A 21,911-nucleotide genomic window follows, 5' to 3' on the forward strand; every position below is an offset into this window, starting at 1 on the left:
ATATGAATCATATACATTACTGTATTTATGTGACTATTACTGCACTGATGGCCATAAACCCTTTTTTTGCTGCTCCATTCAGAGGATGTATCATAGTGTTTTATAACGTCCACTGTGTAACATTTAAGAGCGTCTATTGGGCACCCATAAGTGTGGTATTAAAGTGTATAATTGCTTTTAAATAAAATAAAAGTGTGTTAGAATTAGGGTGAATTCCAATTCCTTGCTTAACCCTCAATCTCAAAAATGCGCTCTCCCGTTGGTGCAAGTGCTGTCCCGATTATCAGAAAAATTAAGTTGAGGGGCAAGTTTAAGGGCTGTATCGCCCTCAATATTGAGATTTTCCGAGACCACCCTTGGGAGCAAGGGCTACCCAGAATGCATTGCGTGTTTTCACATAACAAAGATGGCGCCGAAAGCAGCTAAACGAGTATGCTACAAATTAAGTATTTTCTTTGTTAATAGAGATATAAAAATTATGAAAACCATTGTATTATCTTAGTTTAGGCCCATATTATGGATTACTGACAGGATTGTTGCGTAACATTTATTTTTATTTTACGATCTTTTGTCAATAGCCGGCCGGTGCGGACAAGCGATCGTTTGCTATCGTTTACTTTTCAATAAGCCGTGGTGTGTGGTAACTGTCAGCTGAATATGTCCGTGGTTGTGGTATTTGTATGAGTATCATCTTATAACTAACTGACAACCTTATAACTTGACTGACAAACGGATTGTTATAAATAATCGTGACGTAAATGTGTTCTTCTTCTTCTTTTTTGGAGTTGACAGACTGGACGCAGCTTTTGCGTTATTCTGCCCCCTACAGTCTGAAGAAGTATCTGCATTTAAGGGGTGTCCCATTTCTCAACGACAAAATAACCCTCAACACTTGCTTTTGAGGGCCAGTTAAGATTAAGGGTTGAGCGTGAGGGTTAAGATTGAGGGTTAAGATAGGAATTGGAATTCCTAAGCCTTTCATATGTGCTTCAGTTTTACACCAGCTCACACAGACAAACAGACCAGAGCATGCATTTTGTGTTTTAGATAAAAAAGCTTACTTGACATTTGACCTTCCTGGTAGGCAAATGCCAAAAGTAAGTATCAAGCAAAAACTGAAAGATCATTAAATAAAAGTGTAATAAAAAACTATATCAGTGTCAAGAATGGCAGTTCAGTTCAGGTGACGGTGAGAGAGAGTAAGCTATTCCAAAAAGGTGGGTTTTAAGGCAGAAGTTGAAGTGGCAAGAGACAGTGTGTGTTGCGAGTGGGTTGAGGCAGTAAATTCCACCATCAAGGAGCTACTTGGCTAAAGGCTCTTGAACCCATTATAGAAAAATCAGCAGGAGATGCATCGAGGAGAATGGGGGAGGACAAATGAAGTGTGCGAGTACAGGACAATAGGTGTGGAAAGGATTGGAGAGGTATGAGGGCGTGAGGCTATGGAGAATTGTATAATGAATGCAGGACTGGACTGGGCACCATTGACAAGAGTGATGTGGTTTATGGAAGGTTGGAGATTAGGAGGAGGGTGAGGAGAAGACCTATGACGTAGTCAGTGGAGGTGAAAAGGGAATTAACCAGGTTGGCAGCAGTATAAAGACAGGCAGAGACAGTTGTTGAAGTAAATGGAGTAGTCAAATTGACTGAGCTGTCAGAAAAATTATATTATTAAACTCTATTCTTACATACATGGACCTTGGACCAACCAAAACATAGTGGTTTTTTTCACTGTAGTGCTTTAGTAACCTATTGTCTGTGATTTTATTGAGTTGAATGCTTACTTGGTGAGGTTTAATCATGTTGGACCCAAATGCTAATAAAAAAAAATGGGCAGGTTATTTATGTGTAAATAAAGTAGACTACAAGCAGGTGACCTTATGGAAAAACCAAAGACTCGAAGAATAACTTACACATACGTTATTTATAAGTGAGTATAACTTATAAATAAAGAACCAAAACCAACAGTTTGGGGAAAGACGACACAGGTGAAGCACATTTGGCCAGAACAAGCAGACTCATATCTGTTATTTAGACATCTGGTCAGATTTTTCTTAAAAAGCTGTGTAGACACCAACATCTGATTGTCAATCCCTATATAAAAATCACATTTCTGTCACTTCAGTATGTGGTTCAAGATTGAATAAGTGGCCATCAAACATGAGTGAGAACAGTCATTGGAACTGCAGCTTTTGGCCAATGTGTATGTTCTAAACATTGTCATCATGCAACATACATGATGACATATTTCCAGGTTCACGTTCACATAAAATTGGATGCAGGACAATTGTGAATGTAAACTGTCAAATCGGATATGTATGAAGTCAAAATGGAATCCAAATTGAACAAATTGTGGCTGGTAATGTGAACATAGCCATAGGCAAGAAACACAATGAGGGAGGGAGTAGACACAATGACAGGAATGCCCAGAATAAAACAAGAAATAAATGCAGTGTTCAGCAAGTTTACCAAGAAGGGATGATCACGATATGTTGTTATTCCACCATCATGGTTGGTGCCATATGTGTCACACATACACACAAAACCTAGACACCTTTCTTGAGTTTTGAATTGAGTCTTGAATTTTGATCGCATGCGTTCAACTTTAAATTTTACACAGCACTACAGAAGTGATATTAGTAGACAAACCTGGATGCCATCATTTGCGAGATTTTATAGCTTGATTAATTAAGGTTGCACTTTACTAATCAAATAATCTAAATTAATGAGCTAGAGCGAGAGAGAGAGAGAGAGAGAGAGAGAGAGAGAGAGAGAGAGAGAGAGAGAGAGAGAGAGAGAGATGGACACATAAAAGAGAATAGTCTCATAAAGTCTGCCACTTTTTCTCCTGCTTGTTATATCTGCCTCAGGTTGAAAGGACCGCTGTAGCCACCATTAAGCAGACAGTCACAATTTTGTGAAGCTAAGAGCTTTCCACTGCAGTCAGCCTTGATAGGAGGCAAAGATTGTTGTCTCCACAATCACAGCCACGTGTAAAGAAACATATTAAAGCTACAGACGACAAAATAATTGTACCAAAAGGTACTGCAGCACCTTGTAAGTGGTGGAGGAGGAGTGGAGGATGACAGTAAAATGATGACTGAAGGATAAATGTGGTCGATGTGAATCTCTTACGTTGGAGTGAAGTAAAAATACCACATACATATTTTTTTTTAATATAGATTCCTTATCAAAGGTTCATCCTGTTGATTGGTAAAGCTGTACTGGGTTAGAGGGGAAGGACAAATGAATACTGATAGAAATTCACATTAGAAATTGAACCGCAAGGATTAAAAACATCAATTAAGATTCCATTAAGACAAGAATTCTGTCCGCAGCTATTTCCCTTTAATTTTGATGAATTTAAATAAGTCCATTACCACCCCAGTAGGTCAGTTGTCAAATCTTGGTTAAATAAAATTGAAGAAAATACATATCTCAGTCAACCATCAACCATCCGTCCATACATACATACATATCCTTTATCCTGTATTGGTTACAGAAGATCATAAGACGACGACTAAACAAACAACCATTCATATTATGTCACTCACATCATCACCTACAGTCAATATAAAGTCTTTAAAATCTTAAAGCTAAGCCCAAACCGCAGGTCTTTGGACTGTGGCAGGAAGCCAGATTAATTAGAGGATATGTAGCTGCAATTTAAGACTACATGGCTGTGTCAACACTGCCACCAAGTGGTGAAATTCATGAGTGCAGTTTTTGAGGCGTCCAATCCAGACACTACAGTACATGAAGTGCATCAGAAATTATGAGCAATCACAAACATTCTGCTACACATTACAACCTAAAAAACAACAACAACAAATAAGTTATATCCTGAATGCTTACATTAAACATTAAACATTAAACATGCTTAGTTTAATACAAAACTAATCAGAAAAAATACCGGATCGGTAAACTTGCACATTTTAACCTAAAAATAGATCAGTATTACACAATTTGCATGTGTTTATGATATCATTCTGCACAAGTCTTCTTCTTTATGGTCTTCTCAACATCCTGTGGCAGTGCCGACCGTGGGCACGGTGAATGACTTTCATAGAAAGCTTGCTGAACATTTAAGTCTGAGAGTGTTATTCATATGATATAGTTTTCTGTCACAGCAGGAACCGGCAGCTTCACAGCACAGTCATGAAGCACTTTATGTCGCGTAAGTAATTTGTAAATACAACTGAAGTATCATTAACATGTTTCCTAATGTCAATGGTATGATTGAAGACGTATTACTCAAGCGATAAAGAATCCACCTTAAACATCCAAAGCCGTTACATAAACATACACACTCTCTCTCTTTTTTACTCCACTTCTACAAAAACCCTTAATTTGAGACAAAAGGTTTATAGAATCAATGTCGCCTGAGGAAAATCCTCACTGGCAACGCTGTGTAATAATAACAATAACAGTTTTTGTAGCAATGGAGTGAGTGTGCAGGCTCTATCTCTTTTTGGACCTTCAGAAGAAAAGGTGATGCTCATAATTCATCACTCTCTTTCATCCACTCTCTTTCTCACACACACACAAATGAGCAGGATGCCAAATACAATGTATTAATAATATTTATTTACTACAAGTTCCAGAGTTATTGTTCCTATCTCATTTAAACTGTAAACAGTAAGAACAAGATGTGTTCATGTACATATTTACAAATACTTTTTTTTACTATTGGCAAGTACCCACATGTCATTATGTGTCTATATGTACAACCCGTGTACCACCTTGTGTTCCTTAAGCCAACTCATGGCCAAATGTTTACAAAATCAGTTTCCAGTGCATGGAGGATAGACCTAGTGTAAATAATCTCAAGTTTCTCTAGTTTTTCCCAGCATGCCGCTCTCTCTGGAAAGAATAAAGCCAGGAAAAACTTAGAAGAAAAGTTCTTTAATATTGCCAGCCAGTGTTCAGGGCAGGGTCACTGAGAGAAATGCTGAGAGGAATCTACACAGACAGACATACAGAGACGGGAAAAAAATGCTGATTTTCGATCTATTCACCTCTATCTGCCTATTTATAAATCAATGCGTGTGAATGCAGCACCAATGTACTCTAGCTTTGCCACACAGTTGATAACATTATGAGAAATATTGAAGGAAAAAAAAGATATAAATATTTGTGTAAGAGCAGTGAGTGGATATGCAGCTGTAGTCAGACCTGGGTCAAAGGTTATGTGTGCAAATGAAAAAGTTGTAACTGTTATAATAGTGAATCAGTCAGGAAGATGGGATGGAGGGATGAAAAAGTCATGGTATGCAGAGAAAATAGAAGCGGTCAGGTCTGTATTAACTGCAGGCCAACACATCTGACTCACTGAAAATCATTGTTGACTGGTTCTCATCCAAAAATGTGTCAATTATATTACAGAAATGTTGTCTGGTGTTTTTTTTATTCCTTTGATCTAAACATTGACGTGTCTTTCATAAGAATATTGTACAGCGAACTGTAAGGGCTGAGTTGTTCTTTTTTCAGTGTTCAAGTAACATTGTGATTTTACTGCATTTTAGTGCAGGTACTCTAACACTCCTTGGACAAAAGCACAAAGACAAAAACTGTCTTCCACATTTAAAAAAAATAAAAAATGGTGATCATTAAACTCACCTGGGTGAATTCAGTATGTCGAAAAACAGACCATAAATTGTGAAATTGGTATGAACACTCTAAAGTAAAGCCTCAGTGAGGATTTTAAAATGCAAAAAAGAACTTACATAAAATGATTAGAAATTGTACGTGTACAGAAATTATTTTTTAAATAAAAGAAAAACATGCTGAAACTGCATTGAACACACAAATAACACTAACAGTTCATAGTGTGTTACCAATGGTCAAATTTGGTTAAAATATAAATACAGTGGGTGAGATACTCTCTACTTTGTACAGCATAGGTGTCAGTCATGTTAAACCAAACTGTATTTACCTCAGACCTGGTTAAGAACGTGTCAAAACTCAAAAAAAATTGGACTTAATGAAGAAAAGAAAAAAACTAACCCTCCACTGAAACCAGTAACACTGTCTATCAAACCTGAATGGCTGTCTACTGTAACAACAAGAACCATTTTAAAATTAAGACACATGAGTTGTAAAATGATGTTTTAAGACAGACATGTAATGTGTTTTCTTTGATTCACAATCTAGCCTACTGTTGTAGTTACAATATGTACAGGAGAAAACAGTAGATCTTTGCCAAAGGGCAAAAAAATATCACCCTTAAATATATATTTATCTCTTTATAAAGCCTTTATGGACAAACACATCCTTTTATCCATGTCTTCTCAAAGTAGCACTGATGTGACATGAACCAGATTAGGACAACAGCGAGGAGAGAGTGTGACACTGTCCATCTGCAGGTTCAAGTTTAAATCAGGGCCAGTAGCATGTTGTTGTGAACGTGTTGTGTGAGAATATTCAGTAGAAATACTGATTATTGTTCAGAGGACAGCAGTTTTGATATAAAATTGCTTTGAAAAGTGCAAAAATGAAAAAGTTTGCATTCAGAGAAGTGTAATATATGATGTATTGCACCCAATAAACTCTCCCTTCCTCTCTCTCTAAGCTTCTAAGGCCATTTTAACCACTTTAAATCTTTAAGTTTTTACCCAACAAGAACATTCACTTCCCACTATTATTATTAATGTCAGTCAAAAATAACAACTGAGAGGAAATTATTAGATCATTATTTTTTGTCATCCAAAAACACAGGACATGTATTTATTTATGCCGGGAATCTGAACTCACTCGACTGTGACTGTGCAGTGCAGATGCACTGAGATGAAAATGTCTTTGGGTCCAAAAAGACCCACAATCATCACAATGATCCAGCCCTGAATAAGATCTGGAAATCCAGGTCTCACAGGATGATGTAAAATCATCCAGGTGTGTAAAAAGTGTTTCCCACCACAACCAAACAGGGAACTCCTTCCAACAAAGGTATGAATAAGTTCCATGTTGGGCTCGTCCACAAGATGGAGAGTCCTGTACATCAGAGAATTGGCATTAAATGAACTCTTCACTGTTAAATCCCAGTTTGTTTTCAGATAAAAAGGTCAAGACAAAGAGAAAGACACAGTTGTAAAGGGCAGCAGGCTGTTTCAGCCCGTATTTAGTCTGTTTTCCCAAATCAGCTTTCAGACCAACGAGCCTGCTCTGCTCTGAGCAGGAACCATGACAGGCACCGCCCCCATCCGCTCCAGCGTGGCCTGACTCACAGCGTAGGAGTGCGTGTGTTGCCCATGTGTGGACGTCACCGCCGGTTTGAGGCTCACAGTGCCATTGCTGCGCACTTTGGCGGGAGGGGATGGGGCAGAGTTTGTCGTGACCACCAGAGTCTTGGGCGGTGGGAGCGTGTGGCCGCCATTGGCAAACGATGTTGTCGGCGCCGCCACGGGCTGCACGTGGCGAGACAACGGTGCTGAACCAGGTGCTGTGACCACTGCACTGTGACCATGCCCTGCATTCTGGGCCTGTCCATGTCCATGTGCGCCATGGGCTGCAGTGGAGAAGGTCTGCCGTGTGTCTCCATTGTAACGCGTGTAGGAGTTCGTGTCATAGTTGGTTTTGGGGTTGTGCCAGTAGCGACTGTTGTATGTGTTGGTGGATGTAAGTGTGTCATTCTCTGAGGACGATGCATCTGCGTGGAAAGCCTTCACTGATGATGACCTCTTAGGAGGAAGATCATCTTCTCTGTTAAGGAGGGATTTCAAAGAGTGGTCAGAGAGTGGTGGACAAGTATATCTACAACTTCAGCATTAAGTAGTAGCATCAATGTCTCATTAAGGGTTTTTTTTTTCTTTGGGCCCAAGTAGACGCAACAGTGACTTGACGAGCTGGCCAGGCTAACACTAGGTGGCTAGTACACTTTACTTCAGCACAGAGGGGACAGACAAAGAAAGCTAAAAACATACTGTATGTACATATATTTATTGTAATTTTATTTTCATTTTTTTTTTTTTTTCTGGTTTTCATAGTTTTGTATTGTATTTATTATCTCCTCACTGTTTGTAACTATTCACCTTGTTTTTTTTCATTATAACTCCAATGTGGAGTATGTTGGGCCAAAGTGCTGCCATCTGTTGGACTTTCATATGTCTGCACCCTCATGAGGGCGTCACCCCAAGTCCAAAGGGGAGATTCTAGTCGACAGAACACCACAATAAGCGGTTTCATAAATAGATCTGTTTGATGAAACAGATCTAGATCGTTTTTTGCATTGCTTTTCTTTGCTGAAGATGATTCTTGTTCAGTAAAGTCATTTGTGCCGTTTTAATATGATTTATTATGTTTTACTAGTTTGACTGTTACGTTCCGATCATTTTTATCATTTTGAATGGTGACCTCGAGTGCAAGGTGCCTTTAAATAAATAAAATGCAACTGGACAAGAAATGGAAAAAATGGATCGATAAGAGTTGGTTATATAAACAGAAAAACAAAGAATATGCAGTTAACACATACGATTGTGTGTTTTCCCCTAAACATGTTAATAAGCTGACACAATAACAACTTTGTGAGGTAATTATTCATATATCAGTATATGAAGTCAGTGACCTACACCTACTATCAATTTACATACATTATATAACTCATTAAAGTATGTTTTAATGGCCACTCAAGCTTCTGCAGTTATTTTGTGCTGGTATTATTAAATTCACTTATTAACTTCAGCTCTGAGTCATTGTTGCTTCTTCACTGTCTGTTAATGTGAATATTATGTCAGTAAAATGCGAGTTGATTGCAACGAGATTGGCAATTAGATCATTTTCAAATATCAAGCACAAATCCTCTGTGAGTTAATAACCGTTACTGTGTAATAAAGTTGCAACACAGAGACCTTAAACATGACTAATTTATCTGTTGTTTAGATCTTTGTGGACCCTCTCTCATTAAAAATTTTAAAAAACAACAAAGCAAGACAAAGTAAATACAATACATTGACTTTCTTTGAAGTTGAACCTGTAATCAGTCTTCACATGTTTTTTTTTTGTTTTCTGATGAGTGATTTTGGTTAGGACTATCTCTCTACTGATACATCGGGCTGAAGACGTATTCACTGGATTTTTATAGGGAAAGGTTGAGTCACATATAAGATTAATGTTGGATTTCAGTTGAGGCAGATGTAAACCAAATCAACTGAAGCCTAGGAAATCTGAACAATGATTAATCTTCCAAATGATTCTAGAATGGGATGTAATAGGGAAATTGGCGTCCATTAACACAACTGATAGAGCTTCACTGAGTGTTGAAACAGACAAATTAGCATGTGATAATGTGAAAAGTGGCTGCCAGGAGATAAAATTAAGCTGAATGTTCTACACTTCTATAAGATTTATGTTTCAGGCTTTTTCCTTTGAAATTACAAGATTGTCATTTTGTAACGGACTTATTCGCCAATACAAAAAAAAAACACAAAGCCCCCATTTCTCATCTATTTTAGTAAAGAAGATAGAGCAGTAATTGAGTCACTGTGATACAGTCTGGATTTATGCAAATAACATCCCCTGCTGGACTTCATTAGGAGCTTTTAGCCGCGAGTATTACATTATCTGTAATTCTTGCACAGCAGCATTCGCCTTCAAATGGCTTATGACCAACCTGATTTCATTGGGGATTTCCTCCTCATCATATTTATTCTTATTCCTCCAGTAGAAGAGTGTGACCACTGCTAAGAGGGAGAAGATGACGATAGCCAGGACTCCTGTAGCAATGGTCCCTGCTATCAGACCTACACTCTGAGGCTGAGCTGTAAGACAAAGAGAACAGTCAGGTAGGTTTAACAATGCTTTGCCAACATAGTATGGTTCATACTGTCTAAGTGATCAAGGATGGTTTAGAGGCAGCTAAATAACATACTGAAGTAACAGGAAGATGATAGGATTAAAGCACTCTTGGTAAACACCAACAACAGTAAAAACTAAGGAAAGATTGTGGCCAGTCCCATAGTATTAACATAAATGAAAATTACAGTTAAGAATAAAGCAACAAAACAGAAATGCTACTAAAGCAACTAAACTAAATACACAGATACTATCACAAAGAAGACTCTGCTCAAGAATGAAACTAGATTGCATCCGACTTCAATTTTCCATCAGATAGTGTTTATGAAAGTGTATGAAGTGTGAGACACCAATAAATTACTCGAAGAGATGTTATTCCAGATTTTGGTGTGTGTATATAAAAAAAATATATTTTTGAAGGATGGAGCTGAAAAACAGAGAATTATTCGAATGATACATTCCAGTGTTGTGTTTTGGGATGAGAGCGGTGACCGCTGCAGTTATTGTCGAGGATTTGAAAAAGTGTTTATTGGATAGAATATTTGAGCGTCTACGTGTATTTGAATATGTGAGGAATTTACAGTGTATTACGTAAATGATGAACTCCCGATGCACTTAGTCAGCTTTCACGACCAACAAGCAGCAGTGCTTTCCTCCAAAAAATACATGTGTATTAATTGTTCACATGAACAATAATAGACTCAAGTAAAATAGCCCTACATCTGCACCATGTTGTTCTCTTGAGAACAAATGTGTTCTCATTTATCTGTTGTCCTTGCTGATGCTCCCTCCATTTACCTCATTAAAAGGTATTTTTTTTTGTAGAGTTTTAATTGGTTTGAGGTTGAAAGGGTAATTTGTAATGCTGAGCTCAATAAATAAACCTTTTCTTGACTCAGCACACTGGCAGGTAAGGCCTGTCACACACTCAGATTCCTTCCATTTTGAAATATACAAACTGTCTGACCCTGTATGACACCCCCAAGTGACTCGCTGTCATTTTCTTTGATCGCTGTCAGAAACAGCAGAGTGCTGCTTTCTGCAAGATGTTCTGGTCTTGCCCTTTGCTGTTGTCATGTTTATGATTCTTTTTGACCGGCGTCATTGAAAAGAAACCTCATTCTATCCTCATATGTCAGCATTCGAGAAAGACCAGAGGGCAGCCTTTTCTATCAATACATGGGCATGAACTCATTCATGTGTCAGCCTGCCTGTATTTGACAAGGACAGTGACACATGGATTAATTGAGAAGTACTTACGTGCTACAACCTGCAGATTGAGCAGACAGGTGCTCTTGCCAATAGCATTGGTGGAGGTACACTGGTAGTGTCCTGAGGTGGTGGTGCTGATGTTTCTAAGTGTGACCGTGCCCTGCATCTGGTCTGGAAGGCACACATAATCACACAGTGATCAAAGGAACAGATGCATGTAGGTGTTGAAGCTAATACTACACAACATGATACATGTTTGTAATACCTTGCATGGCGTTGTGAGGCAGCTTGGGCAGTGTGTCCAGCTTCTCCCAGGAGTAGGACGGTGTGGGAATACCTTCCTCTGAGCTGCAGAGAAGCATGATGTCACTGCCTACATCCAGTGTGCCCTGGATTCGACATGCTGGTATAGATGGGGGCACTAGGAGACAGAGAGTGGATGGTGTCGAGTTAAGCACTTCAGAAAGAAAATTTAATGTTTTCCTAATTGCATTGGAAGGGACATATTCTGAAATGGAGAATCTCATGTTTAAAATACTTACTTAATTTTGTCAGTATGAAGTTAAAAATACACTTTTGATTGGATGTTAATAAGTTATTGTCAAATGTTCTTTATACCTCTTCAATTGGCAGGGAATGTTATTTTTAAGGTCAAATCATTAGATTTTAATTAAATAAAATCCTAAAAAATTCACTTGTAAGAAGATAGAAAAGCAGGTCTGACTACAAAATGAAAATGAAATGAAATAACCTCGTCTAAGTAAGATGTACTTAAGAAGCTGTCATTACAGAACCATATGAGATGTTTATTTTAGCAGACTCAGATGAGAAACTACTCTTTTTTTAATTTCAGAACAACAACAAAAACATTGATAATTTATCTCTGGAGACGTGCAGTTAGTTACCCAACACAGTGAGCCCGATAACACCGATGCTGCGGCCCCCTCTGTCTGGGAAGTTGTTGACCAGGCACTGGTAGGTCCCAGTGTCAGACAACTGGGTGTTGTTGATGACTATGGAGGCACTGGTACTTGGCATGGTGGCCACAAAGCCCACACGAGCATTGGGGTGGTTGGCGGGGCTGAAAATCTGGCCGCCCTGGTAAGTTATCACCTAAAGTGTGGGACATCGCAGAGAGAGGAAGGAAAGGATGACAAAATCAGAAAAAAAGAGGGTGGGGAAAAAGGAAGAGAAATAAAAGTTTAGAAGTGTAAACCAATACCTTTTTAATAAAATAATTAAAAAAGAAAATCAAAAGAAATCAGTGTATTTTGTCATTTGGAGAATATGTATATGGAGATGGATGATTCTTAGACCGTTACTTCAAACACCAGTTACAATTTTCCATCACTAGAGGGAGACCTAGATCTACAAAGATATTGAAAAACAGTATACAGAGCAAGTAAATGAAACAGATGGCTATAGCCTGAGAAAACAAACAAATAAACAGACAGACAAACAAACAAAAAATAAACTTCTATCTGTAAGTGCTTCTTTCTACCTCAGTGGATAAATTGCAGGGAAAAGAAGCATTTACTTAAAGTACTCTTTCATGGTAAGGCTCTTCAGATAAAAGCATTCCCTAAACGTGTATGCATAATTGAAAACATTTGAACTTGGAAATATATAAACTCCAAACTGAATCAGTCGCAGGCAGTTTTATGCACAATATTTCAAATTCAACCGAAGCTTCGCCTTATTTTAGTGACCTTTGACAAGAATCACATTTTATACAAAAAAAGTTGCTGCTTCAGGTTGCGGTAAAATTGTCTCAGGCCCACATTAAAACGCAAGGAAGGAAAGGGTTGTTGCAAAGCCTCTCTCTGGCTTCAAACTTGGCCTGAGCAGCTCATTTGTGAGGCAGAGCCACATGCAGAACAGCTCTCACCCCTCAGCTGGACGCACAAAGACGAAGAGGACACACACACACACACACACACAAATGCATGAGCACACAAGTCATTCACCCGTGCGCGCACCAGCTCACGCGCAGACACACACACACACATAGTACGGAGGGGAATCAGAGGGTCTATTCACTCTGGTGAAAAGAGCCCTCATTGAACTGTTCAAAGACCCAGGCAGGGAAACAACCAGCACCAGTGTGTGTGTGCGTGTGTGTGTGTGTGATCGTTCTGATGAAAGTGAGAGTGTGTATGTGACTGTGTCCTCCACTACTGCCTAACGATTGTAAATTGCACGGCTGCAATTTCCTGAGTGCAGTACGTTCGCTTTGTCCTCTTATGTGCAGATGAATAGGCAGCTCCTCAGCTGTGATGAGAGTCTGTGACTACATCTCTTCTTCTTATCTGTGTGTGTGTGTGTGTGTGTGTGTGTGTGTGTGTGTGTGTGTGTGTGTGTGTGTGTGTGTGTGTGTGTGTGTGTGTGTGTGTGTGTGTGTGTGTGTGTGTGTGTGTGTGTGTGTGTGTGTGTGTGTGTGGCTACACAATGTGAGGACCAGTTTGAGTTTTTGGAACAAGGACACTGTGGTTACACCACACTTTGTAAGCCACCTTTAAAGAGCTGCTGAAGGATTAAAGGGGTTGTGATGGTGGAGGTTAGGTTAAGGAGCTGGGTATACTGTCAATGAGGAATACAATCAATCATGTGTCCATATTTGTGTGTGTGTGTGAGTGTGCGTTTTGTCACAACCACTGTCTCTGGGCTGAATAAGTGTGATCTCACTTACAGTTTGTCTGTCCACTCTTCTCTTGTCATATCTGTGTCAAGGTTTCTGCCTGCCTGCAAGTCTCGTCTCTCTAACAGACAGGTCTGAAATGACCAGGTGCTACACTTTTGGTGACCTGACAACATAATCTGCATCCTTAGTGAAAGCGATCCAATCAATCTGCCTTGCATGCAACACTGTTGGTGTTTGCCGATGAGAGCAGATGATTAAATTATGTCCTAACCGGTGCAGGATCTCACACTTGTCCTTGATGTTTCCCCACATGGTTCCCATGTTGTGGGCTTGTGACATTTCAAAAAAGAGAGATATAATACGATGAGCATTCACGTTAATGTGCAACTTTCCACTTGTTTTACAAACACCGTCACTGACCACTTTGTGTACGTAAATCACCTCATCCTCTCACATGACCTGGTTGGCTTTAAATATGTGTGCAAGGAGAAAAGAGGTCATAGCTGGCAATCATATGGCGAATGGCCCTAAGAACTCAAGCTGGACGAGCTGGACATTCAACTGCTTGTCCAGTGGGTAAAACTCTGCAGCATCCGTTCAATCCAAATATCCTCCATGCACAAAACACACACGGACATGAGCCAACACGGTTGAACACTGTACCTGTCTGTTACAACAGTAGCATTCTCATGAGCGTCAACCACAATTTTTCCAATAAACTCAAAAGAAGTCTCTAAACCCCTACAGTAGGGGTGCCCTAACTTTTTTACAAGGGCCAGATTTGAATGTGAAGATTCCGGGGGAGTGTTCACTAGTTTAGTTTTTTTTTTCACAGAATAAGTCACATACAAAATGCATTGTACTGTATCATTGTCACAGTCACAAAATCCAAGCTACGCAGGAATGAAACAATTCTGCCTTTCTTTCACATCAGTAGTGAGACAACATAATAGGAAATTAAATCATACTGTATGTGTCTGTCACTGCTCGGTCACAAAACCGGAACTCTGATGTCAAAGCGTAACTCCTTACAAGCTGAGCTAATGACATGTGACTGGGGCCGATTTTCTGTGTCAGTACGTCTCTGCCTTAAATAATACATGATAAAACTGAAGCTGCGATGCCGGACTTTGGACATCCACAGTTTACTAACTGTAAACTGCTGTTGTTATTGCCAACTATCCTCCAAATGCTCTGAACATGGCACACATACAATAATGTATAATGTATATAATATATATAGAGTCATGTGCTATGTGTTCCAAGTTCAGTAACACCTCCATTATTGTTCAAAGTCAAATGCGCACGGTAAGGGGTGGTGAGTGGGAGGGGTGTGGACGATCCAGCACATGGAACGTCACTCAGTTGGTGGAAAGCACTCCATTATTTTGTTATGTTGTCAGATGATCACATCCTAGAGATGATGAAATAACATGGACAATAAATACTATACTACAAATATCCATCCACATGCACCAAAGCAGTTTTATTCCAATGAAATTAAAGAACGGCAGAAGGACAGCAATATTTCCATTAGTAGATTGTGGACTTCTCACAAGTGCGTTGGCCGCCACAGTTCAAAGATGTGCAAATTGGGGTAAGATTATAAATTCCAGCTCCCCCTGTAAGCCTCAAAGTGGTAAAGACATGTGAATGTTTAATCACATAAAAAGAGCTTAATATAACAAAAAGCATAAAAGATGAGGGTTTGGAGTGATCATGGTGGGTTAGTGAGCTGCGTCATCAGAGGGTTGTAGGTGTGGATGCTCATAAAAACAGATTTGCTGCTGAAATGTCCTAAAGAAAGACACACAAGACACCCTCTTCATAGAGACAACAGTGCACTTGTTCTGATTACTGATGTCCCGGGAGATAGACAAGCGCAAAAGGTCTTCTGTGCAGATCGATAAAATATATCACATTATAGCATATGAGAGAACGAGTTGAAGCCGGGTTTATGAGTTGTGGTGTAACCTCTCCTCAGTGTTTCCACACAAAGAGGATTACCAGCCCTCAAACAATGAGATTGTTGAGTGTGTCTGAAATGGGACATTGTTCATTTTTTCTGACGTGTCAAGCACCAAATTGTTTAGATATGGGCAAACAGGCGGCAACACAGAGAGAAAGAAAAGAGGTCAGGGTTTGAGGGAATCTGAATGCAGTATTTATGTTTTCCATCCTCCATGACAGATCGTTAAATTCGGATAAAGATTGGATTCTGATCATCTAAATTACTATGACGGATGTCCTCAATTACATGTCAGCACGACAGATTATCTATGATTTCAATACAGAGCCTCATTTCACCCAAACTGCACTACTTTTCATTTTGCCTTTCCAGGAAAAGATCACAACATATTCAATTTATTTTTCAGACTGAAAATAATTTAGTGATGATGCTGCAGTGCTGCAGAGAAAATGTTTTAAACTAATTTCTCTCATCAGCCATAGCAAGTAAAGTGAAAATATGGTGCACAATTGGATTTTAAAAGATTTTTTATACAACACTCACTATATTAAACTACAAGGCTTGTTCAAAGGGAGCAGGGATTTAAAGTGTGTATGTATCAACAATTTCAATCATTGCAACAACAAAATTGCTTTAAGGGAATTTCATTTGCAGGTGGTGGGACTGAAAATGGAGCATTTATTGCACATAAATAACAACAATATCCAACAAATAGTTTGAAGATGATTAACCAAAACCTGGTTCTAAACCTGGTTTCAGGAATTGGTTAAGTTTCAGACTAAGATTTGAATTGTGGTTAAGTTAAGGTTAAGGTTAAGAATTACCTGGTTGTGGGATAGTGCTTAGAAACGCTTAGAAAAAGTCTTAAGAAAACCTACGTAAACCTGTGTGTTGGTGTGCGTGTATTCCAGGATATCCCACACAGCAGTCCAAAGAGGTTATGTGAGCATATCAACACTATGATGGACAGATTATAAAAATGGAAAACAGCTTTCATAAAAATGTTGAATGGTATGACCTGACAATAAATAGGAACATGATAACAAAATCACAACATAATCCGTGTAACAACTGTAAAACAGGAAAAAAACACTTGAGATTTTTTTTAAATACAGGGCATAAAAGTTGGCTCTGTAAAACATATACCTACATAAACGTGTGTGTTTTGATGTGTGCGTAAACTCAAGTGTTGTATCTGTCTATATAATCTGTCTATTATAGACTTGCTATGATCAAATTACATCAGCTGGGCTGCTAGGTATGATACCCTATAATCCAGATAAACACATAACATGCAGGTGGTCGACACAGGTCTGGTTTCCATGATTTCAGAGGACATTATATTGACTTAACTTAATTTTTTAACCTTAACCTTAAACTAACCCCAACCTCATCCTAACCATACAACATGTCCTCATCTTAAAATGTGATCATTTACATTATAGGGACTTGCTTTCTATCCCCATGAGGAAGACAATCCCCATAATGTGACTGTGTACAGATTTAGGTCCCCACAGAATACCTGGAACACACACTATCCACATCATATTACACAGTTATTCTGCGTCTAGCACGAGCATTTTAACAGAATAATAAGGCCTTTGTTTTTAAATGTACAGACTGTATATTATCTGTCCTGAGTTGTAATTACTGCAGAGAACATGTTTAAACAATGTTCATTCTCGCTCTTTTTGTTAATCTGTATAGCCTTTACTGTGTCGTGTAGTCGGCCATGTGGGCTTAAAGCTGTAAAACACAGGATGAGGTTTTAACAACATGTTAAGTTAAGCATCAAGCAAAACATACAAGAGGATTCAGGGCCAATTCCAATTCCTATCTTAACCCTCAAGCTTAACCCTCAAGCTCAACCCTTAATCTTAACTGGCCCTCAAAACCAAGTGTTGAGGGTTATTTTGTCACTTAGAAATGGGACACCCCCTAAATGCAGATACGTCTTCAGACTGTAGGGGGCAGAATAACGCGAAAGGTGCGTCCAGTCTGTCAACTCCAAAAAAGAAGAAGAAGAACACATTTACGTCACGATAATTTATTATGATCCGTTCTTCAGTCAAGTTACTAGGTTGTCAGTTAGTTATAAGATGATACTCATACAAATACCACAACCACGGACATATTCAGCTGACAGTTACCACACACCACGGCTTATTGAAAAGTAAACGATAGCAAACTATCGCTTGTCCGCACCGGCCGGCTATTGACAAAAGATCGTAAAATAAAAATAAATGTTACGCAACAATGACGTCAGTAATCTATAATATGGGCCTAAACTAAGATAATACAAGTTTTAATAATTTTTATTTCTTTATTAACAAAGAAAATACTTAATTTGTATCGCACTCGCCATCTTTCTTATGTGAAAACACGCAATGCATTCTGGGTAGCCCTTGCTCCCAAGGGTGGTCTCGGAAAATCTCAATATTGAGGGCGATACAGCCCTTAAACTCGCCCCTCAACTTAATTTTTCGGAGAATCGGGACAGCACGTGCACTAGCGGGAGAGCGGATTTTTGAGATTGAGGGTTTAGATTGAGGGTTAAGTAAGGAATTGGAATTCACCCTTAATCTCTGCTACAACAATAACAAAAAAAGTCAGAGAAGCTTCTTCTAACACAGTCAGAGACTGATCACCAACTAAACTGACCAGACCACACTTACTTATAATAAATTGGGAAACATTTATGAAGCTCTTAGCATATCTCTTGGAAATATCTGGTTCACCAATACAAAATTATATGCGGTGTTATAGAAATTGCACCAAAAGAAACATGTGTAGCACTGCTTATCACGGTCCTATCTAAACATGAGAGAGAGCTGAGACATTTGTGTGTTCTCACTAAAGTGCAAACGCAGGTCGTGATGGTGTAGAAGTGTACAGAGTAGTGTTCAGTAATTCTTAATGGCTTTTAGCATCAGCTGTAATCATTTATGACATTCTCTTCCTCTGAAATGACCTTGCACTTGTACTGTTGCCCCACGCAGCACTTTATTTCTTCACTACTTTTTAGAGAGCTCACAAATTTTACACACCGCCTGATGGCACAGCTCACAGTTCACACAACATGGGTTTCTTCTTGTGCTTGAGAATTCAAATTGTGTCCGTGTGTACTGCTATGAGGTGTTTATAAAGGACAATCCACGCTTATAAACTTGTGTGTGCATCACTTTATCACTATACGTGTTCATAATGTTTCCAGGTATTCAGTACATGTGTGTCACACGTGATGAGAGTTGTGATGCGGTGAGATGGTACAGCACGACAACACCATGGATGCGATGCAGATTCCTCTATGTGTGTCAGCTTCAATCATCACTTCCATGACATAAAAAATCATATGTATTCATCCATGAGTAAAAGGCACACTCTATTGTGTTCACTGTTTTTAACTTCCTGTGTGTGCGTGATTGTGTGTGAAGAAAACTGCATAGGCTCTTAGCCGCAGGTGAGCACAGCAAAGTATGTGCGTGTGTGTGAAGTGTGCATATCTGAGGTTTCTGTCTTCATTGTGCACTTTGCATGTATGTTCTGTAAGCCAGTAAATGCACAGTTAATAAGCCTTGCGTGTATGCATACGGAGCTGCACTGCATCTGGACCAGCAGTCTGTCTCATGGTGGTTGTTTTTGTGTCCTAATTGTTGTGCACAAATGGGTTCAAAATGACGTGTGGAGATGTTTTCACGACTTCAAAGGGGTTGTTTGATGGTCGGGATTTGGTTTAAGTAGGTTTGTAGTTGAATACATGGGGATTTACTGTATTTCTGTGATGTTTAAGGTTAGAGTAAGGGTCTACAGAATGTGTTATACCAATGGGAGTCTTCTCAGCTATAGAAAAATCAATGTGTGTGTGGTGTGTGGGGTGAGAACAGCTGCGATGTAGAGCCTGTTGTGGGCGTGAGATAATTAGTGCAGAAGATGATTGTATTATTTGGACGACCGACTAGCGCCAGAGTTCAAAGTGAAGGGAGGCAGGTGAGCTTGTACGGCCTGCAGCTGCATGTTAAACAACTCAAATGGAATCACCAAAGTCCACAAGGGGGGGAGCAAGTGTGAGAGGGAGAGAAAGAGAAAGAGAGAAAAAACACAAAGCTAGTGGCGGGACAGGAGAGAACAACATTAGTGTTAGTAAGTCAATAATTAAGTCTAAATGATGCAGTATTTTCTGTGAGAATTGAGTTACTCCTAATGTTCCAAAAGAATATTCACAACCGTAAAATGTGCTTCATTTTATTTTAATTCTCACAATACTGCAAGTCTGCAGGCTACAATACAAGACTCACTCACTCATCATCTACCGCATCAATACAAAACATGGAAAGTGATATTAATCTAGACTACATTGCTATAGTCATCTAATGTCTACGACTTACATTGTCTAGTGTCCTAAGGGTGCGTTCAGATGCACCAGAAAGAGAATTTTTTATGTCTTTTATGTTGAAATGTTTTTTATTGTCTTTGTATTTACACAAAGTAAAGCATAAGGCACTTCTGCCATTCAACATACTTGTGCAAATACAGTATGGAATATAGCATAGTTTTCTACTGATGACAATAAGCAAAAGTCAAGCTTCGAATATCCACTCTGTGGATGTCCTATGGTAATTTATAAATTACCAAAATTGTAAAAAATAAACAAGTTTTATCTTAACACTGGATTCTTTAAATAAAATTCTCTTTTCACTGCATCTGAGAACACCTCAGTACTGATTCAAAGTAAATACTTGAGTACCTGCTTTGACTGAAAGGTTGGCGTTGAGACGAAGTACGACCATCCACATGATGCATACGCAGTAATGGTGCATTACAACATACGTTAGATGCATAGGGGCATGGTAGCAGCTTTCTCAGCAGTGAGTCTCAAAATATTTCAGAGAAACCAAGTGGCAACCGATTGTGAACTTCCCCATAGGAATATCAAGTTCCATATTGAAGCCTTGAGATTCACAATCCGGGCCAGCTGTCAATAACACTGGTGTCCACTCATACTGTATGTGTTGTGCTTTAATGTCTATTTTCCTCCATGTTATAAATCATGTCTCGTGTTGCCAGCAGTGGTAGATTGATAGACAACTGCCACCATGGTAACAGGAGTTGATTGGGCTTGATGTGCCAGGGCCGCTTGTACACAATCTTAAACCTGTCTCATGAGGTGTGATATAATCCATTACCTAGAGGACAATAGGCTTAGGGGAGAGGACCAACAAACCACCTCCACCCCCCAGTGTGTCAATATATTCTTATTTCCTGGTTTGGCTTCAGGTGAAAACTAGAATACATTCAATGTTTTATACAATCATATGATATAAACTCTGTCCGTTTTGTGACTCATGATATTCTGTACTGTTTTTTTTTTTTTTTAATCACGGTGAGTGCATGTGTAAAATGTACCTGTTCGGGCTGGTTGGCATTGGACAGTGGTATCACCATCCATATGACGTTGAGGTTGTTGAGGGCAGCGCTGGTGGTGAAAGAGCAGGGCAGGACGGCTGCTTGGCCACGGGCCACCTGGATACTGCTCTGCGACACCGTCACGTCCAGCGCCTGCACACACACTGCAGGAAGAGGAAAGCGCTGATGAGGGTCTTGATACACATTAGATGAGTTTGGAGGTGAAAACAAATACAAAAACAGGGACACAGAGAGAAGGGCAGATGCCGACATGCAGCCATCACAACTCCCAGCACACACATCATGTACAATGTCACCTTTAAATCTATGAACAACTACAGTCAAATTAAAAGTCTTTCTGCAGGCTATTTAATAACCTGCATTCATGATGTTGGGAAGCTTGTGTTTAGAAATTCAGAGATAGAGCGAGTCACACAGGCAGTGGTAGGTCTATAAGTGCAAGTAATAATGAACAAAACTTCTGCCATGTACTCTAAATGTACACTTTCTTTAAAAAGCAGAAATCATATTTAATATATCAGTGTGTCCTTTCATCAATGCTTCTTCATCTTTATGGCAAAACAAACATGATTTCCCATCCGAGCTGCTTTTTTGAAATGCTCTCAGTGGATAAACAAACATCTCGACCGCACTCCGAAGGATCACATGAAATATGTAATGCTTAAATAGGGGAACATGATGTGCTGTCTCTTGAGTTATTCATTTCCTAAAACAACTTGCCTCTTTGCTGCTTTCATAGGAACACTACTTTTATTAATACAATTATAAAATCATCATGACAATTGGGACAGTAAAAACTATTTTTAATACCATTTGCTCCGTCCTGTTCTCTAGATCAGTAAAGGTCTACCCTCTTAAGGCTCCCAAGGAGCTGCTGCC

General features: G+C 39.2%; 1 protein-coding gene across 1 annotated transcript; it reads right to left on the reverse strand.

Annotated features, from left to right (window-relative positions):
• Positions 1–7,142: 7,142 nt before the first annotated feature.
• igsf11 (immunoglobulin superfamily member 11) lies at positions 7,143–21,065 on the reverse strand (the record flags this gene model as incomplete). Its single annotated transcript, XM_083886288.1, has 6 exons — positions 21,012–21,065; positions 11,904–12,111; positions 11,264–11,419; positions 11,047–11,169; positions 9,605–9,752; positions 7,143–7,698 (listed from the first exon to the last, which is right to left on the reverse strand). Exons 1-6 carry the CDS (start codon positions 21,048–21,050, stop codon positions 7,143–7,145), a joined length of 1,230 nt encoding a protein of 409 aa, XP_083742414.1. The 5' UTR covers positions 21,051–21,065.
• Positions 21,066–21,911: the final 846 nt, after the last annotated feature.

This window comes from Microchirus variegatus (assembly GCF_963457635.1).
Source record: "Microchirus variegatus genome assembly, chromosome: 3".
Classification (NCBI taxonomy): Eukaryota; Metazoa; Chordata; class Actinopteri; order Pleuronectiformes; family Soleidae; genus Microchirus; species Microchirus variegatus.